Here is a 20,055-nt window from a genome sequence, read left to right as displayed (position 1 = left end):
TTGATTTATAGCATTCTCTGTTCTGTAAAACTAAAAACCCCGTGATACTGGTTCCATGTTGGGACATGGAATTTGAGATAACCTAAATTTGTTTTGGTGCCACCATCATTCAAAAATGGGTCCAGAATAAGCTATCTCTGATTCCCTTTAAGTTTTAAATTAAGAATAGTGGCTCTCAGCCTGTGGGTTATGAACCCTTTGGGGGTCCACTCTTTCATAGGGGTCGAATATCAGGTATTTACATTATTTATAACAGTAGCAAAAATACAGTTATAAAGTAGCCATGAACTAATTTTCTGGTTGGGGGTTACCACAACATGAGGAATGGTATTAAAGAGTCACAGTATTAGGAAGGTTGATAAACCACTGCTGTAAGATGAGGGGTATTGGGTTTTTGAGACTGGCCTCTGTTTCTGGGAGACTCAAAACTGACATACCAGAGAGCAAAATCTAAATTCACATACAAATTTTCAGCCGTGCACACCTTTAATCCCAGCACTTGAGAGACAGAGGCAGACGGATTTCTGAGTTCAAGGCCAGCCTGGTCTACACAGTGAGTTCCAGGACAAGCCAGGACTACACAGAGAAACCCTGTCTCGAAAACAAACAAAAACAAAACATTTTTTTTTTCATTTTTTTCCTTTCCAGACTTTTGATGTATGTCAGGTCCCAAAGAAACCCTGGACAAGTAACTGTGGCTTCCCCAGCACTTCTCACCCCACCCGCTACAGTAAACCTATCTAACCTCTAACCTCTATGACTTCATTTTCAGAGTGCTCTCCTAATCTGGTTTCTCTTGTCAGGCCTCTTTATCTCCAACCCCACCCCCCCACCTCTTCTGCCCCACCCGCCATGGCCCGGTTCACTCTGACTCTTCCAGATGCCACTGGCTGTTCTCTCCCTCATAGCTACAGTAAAACCTCTCTTCTCAACCATACCAAAAAGTGGCCCTGTCCTCACTTTCATTCAAAGGTAGGAAAGCTTAAAAAAAACCAAACCACTGGTTTGAATCACGCCTCAGCAGGTTAAAGTGCCTGCTGTACAAGTCTGACAATCGGAGTTTGACCCTTAGAATGAAGGTAAAAGATAAGTAACTCCACAGATTGTCCTTTGCCCTCACACCTTCTAATCCCCATCCTCCCCCACCCTCCAGCTCCCAATACGAAGAACTGAAAAACAAAACCACAAGGCTGGGGCCAAGGTTTTGGATTAGCAGGTAAAGGTCCTTGCTAAAACCTCCTTACTCCCCGAGTCTGCTCACTGAAACCCTTGTGAAAACCTAGGCACTGTGGCTAGCCGCTGGAACTTCAGCATGCCTACAGCTGGAGGCTAAACCTCAAAGTCAAGCCACAAGACAATTAGCCCTCAAAGGGTTGTCCTTTGGCTTTCGCACAGTGTATCATGGTACGCTCCTGAATTTAACACATGCACACAAATCTTTAAAAACGACAAAGTTTTGGATTTCATATATTAAGATTTAATTAAGCGAAAATTTATTCAGATCAAAAAATTTAAACCTACAGAAATATTTGTCAAGATTAGAAAGTGAAAAGAAACAGTATGGGTTACACACCATGATTGACAACATAGCATTGTGAAATCATTAAACTCTGATATTCAAGTGTATATAGTTCATACTCGGCTCATACAAATGTATCCAATTCTAGCAAAGCCAGCATGATTTAAATAAACTTTCTTGAGTTTTACATCATGACTCCTAGGTCTGATAGCTTAGATTTGATTTATAACCATGGTAAAATGATCTTTATTTCCTGCAGATGTGATCATCTTTCCAAACAAGGCCAATATCAGTTTACACAGATCTTCTGAAAGGTAGGAGGAAACTCCAATTATCTAATTGTAGGGTTTAAACCATAAACCCAAATTGTTCTATTATCTCCATTATCAGAGCAAGTCAAGAAAGCTTATTACAGACAAGTGAATATGATTTTGTATGCCCCACAAAGGTGCTACTTTAAAAATGTGTCATTCTCAACTAGTACTGAATAGCTACTCAGCAATTATTTTCAACTATGATCCAAGGGACACCTTTTACTGAATGAACATTCAGGAGACCAAGACCATTACCTACATTTCACAGGAAATTAAGGCAAGGAGTATTTAGGATTGAGCAATCCATTCAAAATTACAAAATAGACACACAGTCTTGAAGTTAGTTTTGTCCTAAAGCCTTTTCCACTAGATAGCCATTATTTACATTTCTTCGTCGTCATCTTTTCTCAAGACAGGATGTAACAATGGCCTGGAACTCACAGAAACCAGCCTAGAGGCCGGTGCCACTACACCTGGCTAAACAGGCTATTTTAAACATTGTTTTGGCTTCAGGATTGTCTTATAATTATGGACTCTGTGAAATTTGCTCTGCCAAAATAAAAATATAGTTGCCTACTGGATTGTGACTGTAGTTAAAAATGACAAATACTTTTAATGAAAAGAGGGTTAAGAGATCTATCTCAAAGCATCAGATTCACAGGAAAGAAGTACTCTATTATATGGATCTATAAAATGACCCAAAGTTCAGAGATTGAAAGTTGATAATTTGATTTATCTTAATGGCTTTAGCTCATGAATAAGTGATAAAGGCTTATGTGTTTTTCTTATAAAAAGATGAGTCTCATTTGCACATTTGTTCTATGTTTTAAAGGATTCCTAATTACTAAGACATTCTTAATCTTATTTATAATAAGTCAAAACCTTAAGCAAAAGCCATTCTTTGACCAGAGTTAGCCATTAGCTGAAAGTCAGCAAAGACTGCAGGTTTGCTTACCAAATCAATAATTCTAGCCACAGGCTGACTAAAAGCTTCCTTTAATGTTCCTATCAGATCCCCTTTAAATTAATATATCCCCTCCATTCATTATTTAGTCCACTGACACGGTTATATATCAGAAAAATCACATATAACTCTTCATAGAAAAAACACCCAAAGAAACTTTTAAAAATAATCCATTCAGCATATTTTAGTAATTGTAGCATGACTCAAGATGTAGGTCTAACAAAGAGCAGAAGGGTCTGTCCAAAAAAGCCTCAGGAGAAATGGAAAAGTCAGGTTCATTTCCTGGTTGTGCTGGAGGCTCCCAGAGCAGCTGGCGTCTGCTCCAGACGAGCTATTAGCGATAAAGTGGTTCCCTCTGGCTGTCGAGACCTTTTCCCTGAGGCAATGCCTAAATTCTTAATTTTAATATTTTATCTTGATTCTTTTAGCTCCATCCTCTCTCACAAATAAACTCTGCACGGTTCCCCCATACCAACTGCTTTTCTTTCCTTTTCTTTCTTCCTTCTTTTGTTTTGTTTTGAGACAGGTCTCACTATGTAGCCCTGGCTGGCCTGAAACTCACTCTGTAGACCAGGTTGGCATTCAACTCTGAGGGACCCGGCTGCCTCTGCCTCCCCAGTGCTGGGATTAAAGCTGTGGGCATCAAGGCCTGCCCTAGACAGTCTTTCAACTGGAATTAATACTATTCAAATGTTCCAAAATTCAAGTTAAGAGTTTTAACATTTTCATTTAATTTAGACTTCCTTGCATACCTCTTAAATTTTATTTATGCTAATTTAGCATAAATTAGTTGCATTTTAGCTATTTAACTCAAATATATTTTAAACTTTTTATGAGTTAGTTTTGAGTACTGATGTTCATCACAAGAACACAGTGAATGTGGATAATTTCTCTACATTCCAATCCCTAATTTTTTGTCACTCTGTTCTCTTTCCTTCACATTAAATAATTCTCTTCCCAAGTCTTTATATATCTCTACTTTCCAAATTTCTTTTTATTGTAGTAAGTACCAAAGGAAAGACACAAAGCATTTCAGAGTATACAAGTCACTCTCTTGTCCTCATTTAATACACATTTCAAAGCTACACATATGGCAGTATTTTGAAAATATTAACAGTTGTTAATATCTTAAAATTGAAAAGAATAAAAAAGCCAGAGAAAATATAAGCAATCAGTCTGAAGTATATTAAAAGCTACTGATTTTGACTTTCATATAAATACTAGTTTTACCACTATAAAAGACGTATTTCACTTTTCTTTATAAAACTACCTTTTAACAGAATATTCATAAGCTAGTCATCCCTTAGATAGTTCTGTACTGATAAAAAGTTACTTTTAAAAGAAAAATGTTAAAAATAATTGTTTCACAGAAACAAAAGGTTTTATCAAATTCTGATATAGAGCTGTAATTATGAGTAGAGTCTTACCACACTATAAATTTTCTTTCAGCAAAGATGGATACTTAGGAAATGTCCTACTGGTTAATAAGATGAGCATCTCAGTAACTACAAAAGTGCCACGACGAAATGAGGTAGTCGGCCTGTCTACTGTCAGGGAGGTCAGCAGCATCTTTAGACACTTAGTCACCCTGACACTGGTGTTCACAGCCTGAGCCTCATTACAACTCTAAGAGGTACGCCTTGAGTGGCTACCTCTCACAGGGATCACACGATCTTTAGACCGCTGAGAAAAAAATTCTAGAAGAGAATGGTAAAAGATTTTTCCCATTTAACTTTGTAATTGTTGAAGAATTTAAAGCTGTTAGTTTCTTTGCCGGGTGGGGTGGGGCAGGGATATTGAGATAGGGTCTCACTCTGTAGCCTAGGTTATTTCAGAACTCATGGTGATTCTTCTGCCTCAGTCTCCCAAGGCTGAGGCAGGCATGAACTGCTATATACAGTGAAAGCTATTGCTGAAGAATGTTTTTACATTAACAGATCCTCAAGGCTGGGAAAGGCTACTTTAACATATATGCAACAAGAATAAGGCTTCTTTTTTGAGACAAATTCTCAGCACCCAGCTCTGACTGGCTTAAACTTGCAGCAATCCTCATCCCTCTGGTTTTCAAGTGCTAGGATTAGAGGCATGTATCACCATGCCAACGAGAAACATTTGTTCTAACTCAGAAATGTATGAGTTAATGTTCTTTCAATCAGGTTGAAGCAAATTTCCTTACACAGCTGAACTAACATCAAGAAATACATCATCAGAAAAAAGGAAGGAAGGAAGGAAGGAAGGAAGGAAGAGAGAAAGAAAGAAAGAAAGAAAGAAAGAAAGAAAGAAAGAAAGAAAGAAAGAAGAAAGAGAGAGAGAGAGAGAGGGAGGAATTATTAGCCATGCATGGTGTCAGATACCTGTAAGACAGTACTTGGGAGGCAAAGGCAGTAGTATTTCTCTGAGTTTGATGACAGCCTGGTCGACTCAGCAAGCTACAGGATAGCCAGGATTACACAGAGAGACTCTGTTTTCAAAAAAACCAAAAGCCGGGCGTGGTGGCGCACGCCTTTAATCCCAGCACTCGGGAGGCAGAGGCAGGCGGATTTCTGAGTTCGAGGCCAGCCTGGTCTACAGAGTGAGTTCCAGGACAGCCAGGGCTACACAGAGAAACCCTGTCTCGAAAAACCAAAAAAAAAAAAAAAAAAAAAAAAAAAAACCAAAATCCAACCAACTAAACAACCAAACCAATCCAAGCTAAGCAAATAGCAACAACAACAACAAAAACAAAGAAAGGTGGGAGGGAGGGAGGGAGGGAGGGAGGGAGGGAAGAAGGAAGCAAGGAAGGAAAGGAAAAAATCTACCCATCCATCACTAGCTGCTCATGGTGGGTTAAACCAGTAATCTAAATTCAGGCTGAAGGAGCTCAAATTTGAGGTGAGCCTAGGCTACATGAGAGGAGAGACACTGTCACACACAGAAACGATAAGTAAAATAATTAGTACACTATTTAAAAGAGGCAGACAGCTCAGCACAGGAAAACTGGGCACTCTGCCAAGGTCAACCACTGAAGAAACAGGGCACCCCTCACTGTTTGTTACTCTAGGCCTGTGACGTCATGTCATGGAGCTACTGCCACACCACATAAAATTCATGTTAGTTCTGAGGACAGAAATGACTATTTAGGTTGTAAATACCAAAAGCAATATTAAGCTTCCTAAATATTGAGCCATGTTTTTGTTTTCATCTTTATTTAAGATCAATTTAAAATGATGAGAAACTCTTGAGTTTTTTGTTACTGGTGGATAGACACAGGAGCTGTTTAGAAACTATGTTATTTTCCCCTGGGAACCAGAGTTCCTAAAAAAGAGCTAAGTAGATGCAACAGTCTATAAATTAATAGAGAAAACTCTAGTTGCCTTAACAACTCCAAGCTTCTAACACTGCTATTTTGCTTTGTAAAGCTTCCCTTGTAAGAAAGGAACCCGAGTTCCATTCACCTCCAGGCTGAGGGGATGCTTATTTGGATTAACTGACGGTCCTGCCAAACTGCAGAACAAATACACCTCTAGGACGCTACATTCTCTTTTCTCATTGGCTAGAATAATTAACAAACTTGTTTTAGTTAATATTTAAAATGAAAATACATTAAGTTTCATTTTAAATCATTTTGTTGTTTAACACTCCTATTGGCAAATTACAAAAGTCAATTACATTATAATGGATTGATTATAACACTCTTTACTGAAGATCTTCAAAATGAAAAGAGAATAGGTAACTATTCGGTCATACAAGAATACTGATAGCATAGATTAGCAAAATATTTCACACATAGGAAAGCGCAAAAGATTATTTAAAAAATACAGAATATTCAAATGTATATGCAATGCCTTGAAATTGTAAATATGCCTGGACCATATGTAAATTTACATGGTAAAAACAAAAACCAAATACTTGCTTAAAAATATATAACAAGTGTATCATAAAAAAAATAAATTGATCTGGAATTAAAACTTAGGGCACAGTTTTATTTTGGATTCAACTGCCTTTGTACAAAAATTCAAAGAGGCATAAGAAAAATAAAATATTAAATGAAAATACGTATGCAGGTCGACATTCTAACCTCTCCACATCACTGCTGCTCTGGCACATCAATCCTGAGTAGCCTAACTTTTGATTTATAATGGTATTCCTTCAGATACAATTTCATAGGCGAAGGAATGGGAAGGGCATCGATGCCATCGTAAGTCGTACAATTACAAATAACTGTTCTGCAAATATGCTGCAAGGAAAAGGGGAACGTCCGGATTAAGGGAGTGGACAAGAGCGGCTCAAAGAACATACAGGCACTGGGGTCCTTATAGTGTTCCAGGAGCCCAGTAATATCAGGGGAATGGAAGACACAAGGATCATGGGCATCAAAGCTAAAGTTATGATTCCACTGCTCAATTCTAGCATGAAGAGAACGACTGTAGCGTCTAAAACTAACAGAGAATAAATAATCTTCCTGCGCCGAATCTCGAAGTAAAAAGGTGCCCTCTGGCTTTCCTTCCAGCAGAGCTTCGGCTGCATATTTGTCCATGACACCCCAGTAGCACGGATTGTTACTGATCTGAAGGAGGTCTGGAACAAGGCAGTGGACGTAGTCGATCTGGGTGTGGAACTTAGGAGGTGCCTCCAACTGCAGGATCTCCTCGTCCATTTCCCACCTGGGCTTATTCCTTTTTCTGGAGCTTGTGCACAGCGTTATAATTTCATCCTCTGAATCCATGTCACTGTCTTCTATGCTGTTGTTTGTGACCAAGTTCATCATAGAACCAGTTATGTGACCACCTGTACACGAAGCACTGTTGGCAGTTACGACACAAGGCTGGACATTGGTATGTGAGAAACAGGTTATGTCATCTTCTGTGTTTCTTCGTTTCAGCTGAGCATCTCTCAATTTACTCTCGGACAGGTCTGCACTCACCCATTCATCTGAGTTGGGACTTATAGGAACAGTGTGTCGTTTAATAAAATGCCACCTAAAGGCTAAATCTGAGCGAGGTGGGAAAGGGCACTTATCTAACATGAGTTCACTGATATGAATCTTTCTTTTAGATGGAAGCCCTGGAGAGTGTCGGCCACTACAATTCTTTATCGGAAAACACTGCCCCACTGCATCTTGCAGTTTCTGTTTAAGGGATCGGCCTAAAAATCTATGCCCACAGGAATGATCTAAGTCCAACTCAATGGACGAACAGCTAAGCTGCCTTTCCTGGCTTCTTAGAGGAATTTCAACATTGTCAACAGTACTTATGGCTTCAGATTCAGAACAACTCTCACTCTTTTTGGACCAAGACAACTTCTTTCCACTCCACACATAACCATCCTTCCTGTCAGCACTTCGACTCCGACTTGTTTTAGGCCGTACATCTACATTTTTACTATTGTTTTCAGCCATTTTAAACAAATTCTTTACAATTTCCAGTGTTATAAATACTGTGTTTTCAGCTTTTCTAAGAGGAAGTTTCTTCTGGGCACTTTCTGGACGGATCTAAGAAAAAGAAAAAAGACAGGCATCACAATGGTTGCATAAACCAATCTGTTTACCTTACTGCTTAACAGTTTTTAAGGTTTCAGAAATACTTTTGAATTTATTATTCAAAAAGATGTGGCTTTTATTTAACTTTAAATTGAAGCTTTTGCAATTATGATTGAGACATTTTGTTCACAAAAATAAAATGCAAAGGGTTTTGTTATTAATGCCTTCAATTTTGTTATTAGTATCAATTTAAATGGTTATTTGCTCTAATCTTACATGTGTATCTGTCTGTTGAATATATATTTAATCATTTGTTTATGTCTTATAAATATTATTATATAGAATATTTTGCTCTTTTAAATGTGTAATAATAATTGATAAAGCCTTTACTATCTATTATTTCCACTTTGATAAACTGAATAAGATTCTTAGATATCTTTATAATTAAATGTTTGCATTTTTAATACAAAAAAAAAAAGAAAAAGAAAAAAGGAAGTCATTAACAACCTGCTCACCTATGCTAGATTGTACATTAAGCCTTACTTAGACACAAGATGAAAAGCCTAATTGGTACATGCAAGAGTACTGGCCATGCTGTAAGGCAGCCCCAGGTGTCTTGTTCCCACTTTAATGTACTGCTTTAGCGTACTGGGATAATACTGGCTAGTACCATGGAGGCAGGATAATGGATTTCTTTGTCATAGCTAATTCTCAGTATGTGTCCTCTCTTAATACAAGCTTGGATAGAACTAATTCCTAACTTTGCAGTATACCTTATGCCTATTTCTCCTTCCCTTATTTTTCTCTTATTGGTTTCCTGAGACAGCATCTTGCAATGTAGCCTTGGCCAATCTGGAAATCTCTCTGTGGCTCAGGCTAGCCTTAAACTTGCAATATTTCTCCTGACCCCACCTCTGTGCTATAACTGCAGGCATGTGTCATTTTCTCCAACCTTTACTTTATTTTTCTTATTGCACAACAGGCCAGTGAATTCTCTATATTTAGAAATAGTTCCGAATCTACGAGCCACTGGTTGAGAACTAATACCCATATTCTTTCTTCTCTTGCTTCCATCTCTACTCATTCAAACAAGAACAATTTTAAGTTGTAAAGTTTTTAGAATTTAAGTAAATAATTACCACTAAGCAATGGGAATGTCAAATAAATAGTCTTAAATGAGTTTTGCTAATTAATTTCAGTAAGTGGCTACATCATTATCAATCTATGTAGCTTTTAGAAGTATTTTACTCACATAATACTCTTACATTCTTGATCACTTGAAAATAAGCAGGTAAATTTCTACAGGGCATTCCTTGGCTACACATACTAGAATTTATAATGAATTTACAGAACTATTTCTAAAAGTTTTTTAGTCATTTTTCAATTCTATTTGTGTAGCAGTGTATAGTTTATGTGCGTGCATGCAGGCGCCTGAGTAGGTTAGAGGCATCAGGTCCCCTGAAACTGTAGCTATAGGCAGCTGTGAGCCTGCGGGGGTGTGTGCTAGAAACCAAACCTAGGTCCTCTGCAAGAGCAGTGCATCTCTTAGCTACTGAGCCAGCTCTCCAGCCTCCCTTTATTTTTAAGTGAAGTAAGAGTTAAGCTAGGAATTGAGAGTCACAGTCCTATTATTCCAAATATTTTGCAAATGAAAGCTGAATTTTGTATCTAAGAAAAATCAGTCACTCAATATGCTAATTATGATTATGTTTCTTAATTTTAGAACATTAAAAATCTCAACAGCCAAGTAATGTGGTTAAAGACTAAGGCATTTTCAAAGCAGTACATTTTAAAATAAACTCCTAATTTTACCTAACTTTTCAAGTAACACCATCACTTAGTACTGCCATTATATTCAACAGTATTTTCTTCTCCTTAGAACAGAGGGACATACATGTGTTTTCATAGTCAAGGAGCCTTCTAAATAGTGCATCATTCTAAAAACCTGTAATTCTAGAAAGAATGAAGATGGCTTGAGGATCCCTAATATAAATTCTCAAATACTTTTAAAGTGTTGCATGTTGTCACCAGTGGAAGATCCCACACCTGACCACGTAGATGGCTGCAGGCAAAACATGGGCACATTAAAAATGCTGTATGAAATTATTATCATGTTATGTATATAAGGTATAAATAAAACATGAATTTCTTAAACTTGGGCTCATTCACAAGACATCTTACTACATATGTGTAAAAATTCCAAAATCAGAGAAAACAAACAAAATTTAAAACATTTCTGGTCCCAAGGGAGACTGAACTTATGCTGAACTCTCTGAAGGCACTGGAAAGGACTTCTGATAAAATGGTTCTCAAAAACACTGCAAAGCCAAAAGCCAGCGGTGAGTTTCTTTAAAGGAAAACTAGCCAAAGCATCAACAGGAGGAGAGGACAAAATAAAATTTCATATTTATCAACAATTTTACTTTATAATAGAATGTTCTCTAAAAGTGGAATGTAAAGTCTAAATCAAGAAGAACCGCCAGGCGGTGGTGGCGCACACCTTTAATTCCAGCACTTGGGAGGCAGAGGCAGGAGGATTTCTGAGTTTGAGGCCAGCCTGGTCTACAGAGTTGAGTTCCAGTACAGCCAGGGCTACACAGAGAAACCCTGTCTCGAAAAAAAAAAAAAAAAAAAAAAAAAAAAAAAAAAAAAAAAAGACAGACATGCAACCAGGAGAGGAGGAATTCTGAGGAGCAGATAGAAGGAAGTCTCTTGATAGGGGCGAACTGAGGTCCAAACTGCTAGAATGCAGCCAGCCAATAGACACAAGACACACAAACAGGTCAGAGATCTTGGTGGGAAACAGATCAATGTTTGGGAAGGTCACCAAAAGAATGTTAGAGCAAGATTAGGCAACAACTCTGAGGAGTCACGCTCATGTTCTGGGGGTTGAAGTCAGGGCTTGGATCTGAGAAGGGAAGCTCTCTACCACTGAATTACACCCCCAGCCCTTTGTTTGCTATGTAGCCCAGGTGGTATCCACTTCTTAATCCCCCTGCTTCTCAAATGCTAAAATTATAGCACGTCAGACAGAAATCCTAACTTTATAAAGTGATTTTTGTCGTATCAATGTATGGTTCAGAGTACCATGCAACTGCTACAGTTTTCAATGTACAACATTTACCTTGAAATTTTTGTTTCCTAGAAATTAAAATATAAGAAATTGGTTATCTGGAAATTTGCCTGATGCTACCCTTGAGAGAAAAGTAGGAGTCCCAAAATGCAGAAGAGTCAGGCCAGTCTGCTTCATGTCTTACTCTGTACTGCTACTGTCTGTATGACCAGGGAATGGATTTTTGGATTGTAGCATTTGAAGTAAAAGAACCTTTAAACTATGGCAAGTGGTCTAATTTAATTTTTCACTGAACTAACAAGTGACTCTCCAAAGCTACTAAGCAGACAGAATTTTAATAGTTTATATAGTGCATACCATAGGTAACCTCTTAACAACTACTAGAAAAGCCCTTTGCTGCGGAAGATCCTAACAGAAAGATAGTTGGGATGTCCAGGCCACGCTGCAAAATGTATTCAGAATGCCGTCCACTGTGCGGAAAGAGAAACAAGTCCTCACGTGAGCTGCACATGGAGGCACAAACGTCCTCCCGTATCTGGGAGGTAGAGACAGGAGGATCAGGAGAAGAAGCCTATCCTTGGGTACAGAATAAGTCTGAAGTCAGCCAGGGCTATATAAGGCCCTACCTCAAATACTCAAAGCAAACAATGTATCATGTTGAAACAATAACAAACATTTTTCTAATATCTTTCACAAGTCTCTTTAGACTTGTGGGTGTTTGGGATCAAACCTAGGTTTTACACATGCTCTTTTAATGAGGCACATCCCTAGTACCCCAAATTCATTTAAAAGTATTTATACTTGAGACTCTCTCACTATATAGCTCTGGCTAGTGTGGAGTTCATTATGTAGACCAGGTTAGCCCTGAATTCATAGAGATCTGCTGCCTCTGCCTCCCAAGTGTTGGAATTAAAGTTGTGCATTACCATACTTAGCTCCAAACTCTTAAAAACATAAAAACTCAATCATACTGTTCTCAATAACATGGTTCCTGTGGAGGTTTGACTAAAAATGCCCCCAGGAACTCATATATTTGAATGCTGTCAGCAGAGAGTGGCATTATTTAAAAAAAAAAAAAAAAAAGATTAGGAGGTGTGTTAGAGTTTCTATTCCTGCACAAACATCATGACCAAGAAAAGTTGGGGAGGAAAGGGTTTATTCAGCTTACATTTCCACATTGCTATTCATCACCAAAGGAAGTCAGGACTGGAACTCAAGCAGGTTAGGAAGCAGGAGCTGATGCAGAGGCCATGGAGGGATGTTTCTTACTGGCTTGCTTCCGAACCTGGCTTGCTCAGCTCGATTTCTTATAGAACCCAAGACTACCAGCCCAGGGATGGCAGCACCCGAAATGGGCTCTCCCACTTTGATCATAATTGAGAAAATGCCCCACAGCTGGATCTCATGGAGGCATTTCCTCAAGGGAGGTTCCTTTCTCTGTGATAACTCCAGCTTGTGTCAAGTTGACACAAAAGCAGTCAGTACAGGAAGTGTGTCTCTGGGGGTGGGCTTTGAGGGTTCAAAAGTCCAAGCCAGGTCCCAGTGGACTTCCTCTCTTCCTGCCAGTGGATCCAGGTGTGGAGCTCTCAGCTATTCTCCAGCACCATGTCTGCCTGCATGCTGCCACGTTCCCTACCGTGATAATAAGAAACTAAACCTCCGAAACTGTAAGCCAGCCAATTAAAACCTTTGTTTCATAAGAGTTGCTATGATCACGGTGTCTTTTCACAGCAAGAGAACACTGATCAACACAGCTACAAATAGCCAGTCATTCATTTTTCTCAAAGTTTCGTCTACTGTCCTGATCATTACTCCTTACCAGGCTGCTGGTTAGAACGCAAGGCTTCATGCATGTTGGATAAGTGCTCTACCCCAAGCAAATTCTTGGTATTTAGACCAAACTTTGTATATAGGAAGAAGAGATAGAGAACAATTGGGAGACTTTATCACCAATTTTGTGCAGTTAAAAAAAAAATTCACAGCAGGATTTGGAGAGATGTTAACTGGAGATAGTTAACAGCTGTAGAGAAACTCCCCCTCCTCTTTTTTTCTTTTTTAAAGAAGAGAAAAGAATCATTTGGGAGAAGTGGCTTTAGATCCTGACTCAATATTAATTTTTTATGGAGGGAGCCATGTTATACATAGCTCTGGGGAATCAACAATGACATTTAAAAAGAAAGCCATTATTTCTTAATGAGCAAGAAGCAAATGTTTAAAAAGCAAGTTTACGTAAGCGCCACTTCAAGAAAGCAAGTTTCCACATTCAACTGGAATGACAGTGACGAGAAAGTGTCCACCTGCTAAATTCACTAACAAAAGGGTTAACTAATATTTTTATTGAGTAAGGCTAGGGAGGTAATTTTAATTCAAGAGTTTTACAGAAAATAAAAGTTAATAATGAAAAGGTTAAACATCTGGAAAACTAATCTGTATGTTCTATATTGCAGGATGATCGAGAATGTTTTATGTGTTATATAAATTATTCATTGAACTACTTATGCCTACAATGCTGATATACACTTAAGACTAGAATTCTAATTTCCAGTACTAACCTAAAATAAATTTGATGATCTAAAGAGTAATTCAACATAATAAATAATTCATAAATACATTATTATTGTGATAGAGATTCGGTCTTGTGACCTTTCCAAAAAATGTGTGACTCCGTGTTTACCTGCAACCACCTGCCCAAACTCCACCAAATAAAAACAGGTTGTACAGGAAGAAAAAATTCGAGATGACCAAAAAAAAAAAAAAAAAGCTTTTCATTTTCTGGTTTTGTCCCCAGCAAATAATTTTCTTTTTTTTAAATTTTCTAGCAAAAAAAAAAAAATTTCTACTAAGCACTTAACAGTATATGCGTTAGAGAGTTAGCTAGGGCTCCCAGGGATGATGATGATAATTAAATAAAACCAAAAAACCAAAAAGGAAAACCGCAAAGACAACATTAAATCCAGTCCTCTCCTCGCCCTTGCTGCACTTCCTCCACACTAGCTCTAAAACTCTGTGTGGGAGGAAGTTTCAGTGCTTTATCAGACTGCATGGTGACAACTGGAACAGTAATGCCTATTTAAAAATATGCTAAGATAAACTTTAATTTTCTTACTACAAAAAAGTTAAGTGAAATTTTGAATGAACCATTATGCATATGACCATCAAAACTACATGTATTCCATAAATACATAAAATTAGTATTTGTCAGAATAAAATAATTTGACACAAATACTTATTCTGGAAAAAAGGGTGGTGGTCTTCTTGTTAAATAAGTTTGAGAAAGCCCTCTGAAAGACTACTATGCACATTAACAAAGCTTTTCAGTGGTCCTTCAGTAAAGAAATCTGCTTAAGGCACAGATTCCTGTATTTCCCAAAAATACCTTCTATAGAATAGAAAATTGAAAGCATTAAAATGAATGTACATTCCATGAACTTATAAACTAAAGATAAAATCATTTATCAACTGATGTCAGCTAGTCTAGAATAAAGGTCAGCCAGAACACTAATGGCTGGAAGTACACCTGATCTAGGTAACCCATGGTTTGTGTTACCCTACCTCCCCCTTCTAATAATGCACTTAGCAGCCTAGCCCTTTCTGCAGGTACTATGAGCATACCTTTCTCTGAACAATGCACCAAACAACCTGCATCAACCTATACCTATATCCTTTTCCAAACAGCGATCAGTGATGCAGGTTCCTCTTCCCATAAGGAAACAGAACAGTTTCTATTCAGACGTATTTGCAGTATATCCTGGTTCTGATTCAGCGTAAACTGACTTTAGCTATTCAGTGTAATAAAGCAAAAAGGTGTCAATTTAATTTTTAGAGAATCTCCTATTTACTCTCTTGTGTCTATGCATACTTGGGTGTGCATTTTATTAAGATCAGATGCATTATGAAAAGAAACAACAGTAGAAAAACAATTTATGAACTAATCTATCAATCAAACAGCAAATCACCCCACCATAGCCCTTAGAACAAATTCTTCTTTCTGCTGAGCACACAGAAGGGAGCCCTAAGCGGTAGCTGGGGCTGTTGAGGGCCTTGGTTCATGAGATCCCTGCTCTCTAACAGTACACTAGGATCTTCCCTACAGCTTTGTTTAAGCTGTTTCCTTGCTACTTTCACAAATCTGTGTGAGCTTTGATTTTAAATTCTTGAAGAACAGGCCAAGAGGCCAAGAATCTGGAAAAACTCATCCCTGGCCCCCAGCCCTAACTACCAGCAAAACCTGGCCTCCTCAAAGGAAGAGCAACAGAATCGTAATTTAAGGCATGCTATTAAACACTTTATGGAATAAATTGAATACATGTATTTTCCTCCTAATTTATAATTTTGTTGTTGTTGTTTTTTTTCGAGACAGGGTTTCTCTGTATAGCCCTGGCTGTCCTGGAACTCACTCTGCAGACCAGGCTGGCCTCGAACTCGGAAATTCGCCTGCCTCTGCCTCCCAAGTGCTGGGACTAAAGGCGTGCGGCAGGCACCACGCTCGGCCCCTAATTTATAATTTTTAATTACAAGATAGCATAGAGTATTCAAATAAATTTATGAAAGGGGGTACAAAAAAAGAAAGGGGGTACAGATCACTTATAGAGAACTGATTTAGCATGCATGAGGCTCTAAGTTCAATCCCCAACACTGCAAAAACACCAAAAAGTAAGTATAAATCTAATTTAACCCAATTTTCTCATTTGTAAAATCAGGACACAGTTTTACACAGTATGAAAACAACATTTACTGAGATTAATAAAAAATATTACTGAGGACTTTTCTAAAAATGAGATAAACAAGTGGCAAAAGTTAAAGAAAAAAGAGCCACCAATGGCTGTATGTATTTAAGGCTAGAAACTGCACAAAAATATACAGTGAAAATCTGGACATATAACAGGCAAGGCTGTACACGCCTGAAATCCTAGCACCTGGAGGTGGATGTAGGGCTATCAGGAGCTCAAGGTCAGCTGAACTACATGGGAGCCTGACTCAACAAAACGAGTAATAAAACAACAACAACAACAACAAAACGATCTGAAGTTGAAAGCTCCAGTATTTCTAAGCACCATAAAGCAGAAAGCACATTACATTTTAGTTAAATGTGTTCCTTTAAACAAGCTTGATTTTTTTGTTTGCTTGTTTGTTTGAAGACTTATGTGTCTGTGACTGAGTACAGGTATGTGTACCACATGTGTGCAGGTACTCCTAGAAGCCAGAAGAGGGTTTCACATCTTCTGGAATAGTGAGTCATCAGATGTGGGTGTTGGGACTTGAACCCTGGTCTTCTAAAAGAACAGCAAGTGCTCTTAGCTATTGAGCCATCTCTCCAGCGTCAAAGCTTTAAAGTTTAGGATTCCTTAAAAATATTGAGTGAAAAATAAATTTTTAGTGATAAAAATCTTATAGTTTCTTTAAAAAATGTATTTCATTTTTTGTGTGTGTATGGATGTTTAGCTTGCATACCTTGTCCTGGGAATTGAACCCAAGTCTTTTAGAAGAGCAGTCAGTATTCTTAACTTCTGAGCCATCTCTCTGGGCTGTTTCCTAATTTATAGTCCTTTAAGCTAACTTAACCAAGATTTAAACAAAAATACTAGACAAGTGAATTTTTATTTGTTTGTTTGTTTGTTTTTGAGGAGTTGGCAAAGTCTCTTAGTCCTTGACAGTACTGTACTGGAACTATGTAGACCCGGCTGGCCTCAAACTCAAAGATCAAAGACAGCCACCTGGGTCTGCCTCCTGACTGCTGGAATTAAAGGTGTGGCCACCATGCTAGGCTTTTTTTTTTTAATACAAATAAAAAAGCTATAGGTTATTCTTTTTTACTAGTTTATAATAATTATATATGATTACATTTAAGGTAGGTAACACATTTCACCCAAATACTAGTAAAACATGAATCTAGATTTAAATTTTTTTAAGTTTTAATTTTAAAAGCTATGTGTGGTAGCACAAGTCTATAATTCCTGGACTTAGGAGTGTAAAATATATATCCAATTTAAGGTCAGCTTAGACTACACAAGTCTGAGACCAATACCTGTTAAAATCTGTTTCATTAAATTCTGACTTTTACTGCAAGAGCTTTATCTAGAGGTGGTATAGCAGCCTGCTTTGGATAAGTGAAAGAGCTAGAGTCTAACACGGACGGACGGTATGTGACTCTGGCGCATCAGAACGTTTCTGAGTTTTAGATTTCTACCTATAACACCCTGAATATTGCCAGGTGCGGTGGGGAATGTTTTTAATTATAGCACTTGGGAAGGATAGGGAGGCTGAGCTCTGAGTCCAAGGCCAGCCTAGTCTACCTAGTTAAGTTCTGGCCAGCCTGGGCAACAAAGTGAGACTGTTTCAACAAGACAACAACAGCAAAACCACTAAAAGGCACCAGGGTTCAGTCATGACTACTATTTTGCTAAATGGACACAGTGTGCCTTCTCAAGCCTTACCTCTATACCAACAGATAAGTACATCTCTCAGAACTCATCAGAGAAGTTTCTTTGTACAGTGGATGGTGGTTAACAAACATTTTCCATTCGTCAAAGTAAAAGACTAATGTCAATGCGGTGTTCAGCCACCAATGGGGTATTCAAATCACATGCACCCCAAAACTAAGGGACCACAGTGGAAGGTAAAGAGAAAGATCTTTTTTTGTTTTGTTTTGTTTTTTTGTTTTCCAAGACAGGGTTTCTCTGTGTAGCCCTGGCTGTCCTGGAACTCACTCTGTAGACCAGGCTGGCCTCGAATCTGCCTCCCAAGTGCTGGAATTAAAGGCATGCGCCACCACTGCCTGTCTTAAGAGCCAGAGATTGGGGAGTGAAACTGTCTTTCAGACACAAGAGGACCATCAAATCCATGAACTCAGCTGCTGTGGCTACCTGCACAAGATCAAGCCAGTTAACACTCTCTCTACCATGGAGTGGAGAGGGACTTCTGAGAAACTTCTGACAGGTGATAGATACTTCTAGGGGAGGAAGAGTCGGATTTCTGACTAAGGCAGCCGTGTTCCAGTGGATGGCCCTATATTCCTGGGTAGACTGGCAACACAAATTGGACAGTGGTAGCTTACTAAGCAGAGTAGTGGGCCTGGGAAGAATTAAGGGGTACAGTGACATGATGATGATGAGTATGATCAAAATGCAATGTACGAAAACTTGATAATCTCTGTCTTGCTCTGCTCAAAGTCAATCTAGTGCTGACAGTGTAATCAGATGAGCAAACAGCAGCTTTGTCCAGCTGGAGGAACTAGGTGGCTAAGAGCAGAGGGACTTTTACTATACCTCCTTCATACCTTACTGGCTTTATACACGTATTATTTACTCCCAGAATAAACATGCTATTCACATTCACTCCTAATTCATTCACAGAGAGATAAAAAAATGTTATCTTTCTCAATACTTGGTTCTCCTTAGCTATTGTTACCCCCTTTTCCAGCCTCATCTTCCACAATAAAAATGATTCTTATACCAAGGAAATATTCTATTAAAAAGACATTTTAGGGGCTGGACTGGAGAGATGGTTCAGTAGCTACAAATACTTGCTGTGCTTGCAAAGGACCCAAATTCAGCTTCCAGAACCCCAATTTTGTAGCCCACAATTGCGGGATTTAATGCCCTCTTCTGGCCTCAGTAAGCACTGCACTCACCCCTACCATACACATTTTTATAATTAAAAATAAAATCATAAAAAACAAAACAAAAACAAACCCTCTTCTGTAGGCAAAACTGTTATAGTCTCTTAGATAACTGTGTAGGATCATATAATATTATTTATATGTAATATCTATCTTTGATAGAATGGTAATATATCTATGTTTTCTCAACCTATTATCCTTGAGACCAACACTATTTTGTGAACTTCAAAGTATTAAAATGGTCACACAGTGCAAACTAAACTTCAGTGAAATTGAATCTCTGATCTTGGTATTATTTTTAGTTACCTCATTCAGATACCCACACCAATGAGATATGCACTGGTAATAATTCATTTGGGAAATTTTGGTACCCATATGAGAATTACAAGCACACTGATTTTTCAAATGTTACGTTATTATATATAAACTGACAATTTTTCAAATGCAGTACTTTAGTTATACAAATTCCATTACTTTATTAACCTGTACATACTACTTAAAATCTATTGCCCAGAACACGCTCATAAACTTGATGAAGGCAGCAGTCACAGTTTTGGATGCATTTAGCGTTTGAAGGTTTTATAGGCTAACCCCACTTTAAGCAAAACTACTAAATACCTAAGTGCCTAACTAGTAACATGAGGCCTTAATAGTTTTAGACTTCCATGAGTATCTTCTACGTACTGCAATAATTTGGTGGAACTAAATATCACCTCTACTTTAGAGGTGAGAAATCTGACATTCAGGAAAATAAAGACACACTCACACTCAAGGTCATACAACAGGTTAGAGTTAAAATTAAAAACGAAACTGTCTAATCATCAGGCTTAAGCTTATTCATACCTGGGAAATCAGCAAAGGAAATATTATCTTAACCTGTCAATACTGGCTTGGTTGTTATGGCAGAGAGAGCGGGCAGGTGTGCTGACATCATTCATAGTTCTAAAATCAAATGGTATTACAGGCACTGTCTAAAGTATTTACAGCAATAGTTTTTTTTTTTTTTTTTTTTTTAAAGACTTATTTATTTATTATATGTAAGTACACTGTAGCTGTCTTCAGACACTCCAGGAGAGGGCACCAGATCTCGTTACAGATGGTTGTGAGCC

General features: G+C 38.1%; 2 protein-coding genes across 2 annotated transcripts in view; one reads left to right on the top strand and one right to left on the bottom strand.

Annotated features, from left to right (window-relative positions):
* Wdhd1 (WD repeat and HMG-box DNA binding protein 1) overlaps window positions 1-20,055 on the top strand; it is a 57,903-nt gene that overhangs the window by 1,020 nt on the left and 36,828 nt on the right. The window contains exon 2 of the mRNA XM_021181465.1: window positions 1,779-1,833. The gene's annotated coding sequence lies outside the window, so the exon portion shown is untranslated. The remainder of the gene's footprint in view (window positions 1-1,778; window positions 1,834-20,055) is intronic.
* Window positions 5,547-20,055, bottom strand: part of Socs4 (suppressor of cytokine signaling 4) — a 15,939-nt gene continuing 1,430 nt past the window's right edge. The window contains exon 2 of the mRNA XM_021181467.2: window positions 5,547-8,267. Within this exon, the coding sequence (XP_021037126.1) occupies window positions 6,864-8,174 (1,311 nt within the window). The 5' untranslated portion in view covers window positions 8,175-8,267 and the 3' untranslated portion in view covers window positions 5,547-6,863. The remainder of the gene's footprint in view (window positions 8,268-20,055) is intronic.

This window comes from Mus caroli, chromosome 14, assembly GCF_900094665.2.
Source record: "Mus caroli chromosome 14, CAROLI_EIJ_v1.1, whole genome shotgun sequence".
Lineage (NCBI taxonomy): Eukaryota > Metazoa > Chordata > Mammalia > Rodentia > Muridae > Mus > Mus caroli.
Note: the sequence above shows the minus strand (reverse complement) of the source record. Positions and strands in the feature narration are given on the sequence as shown.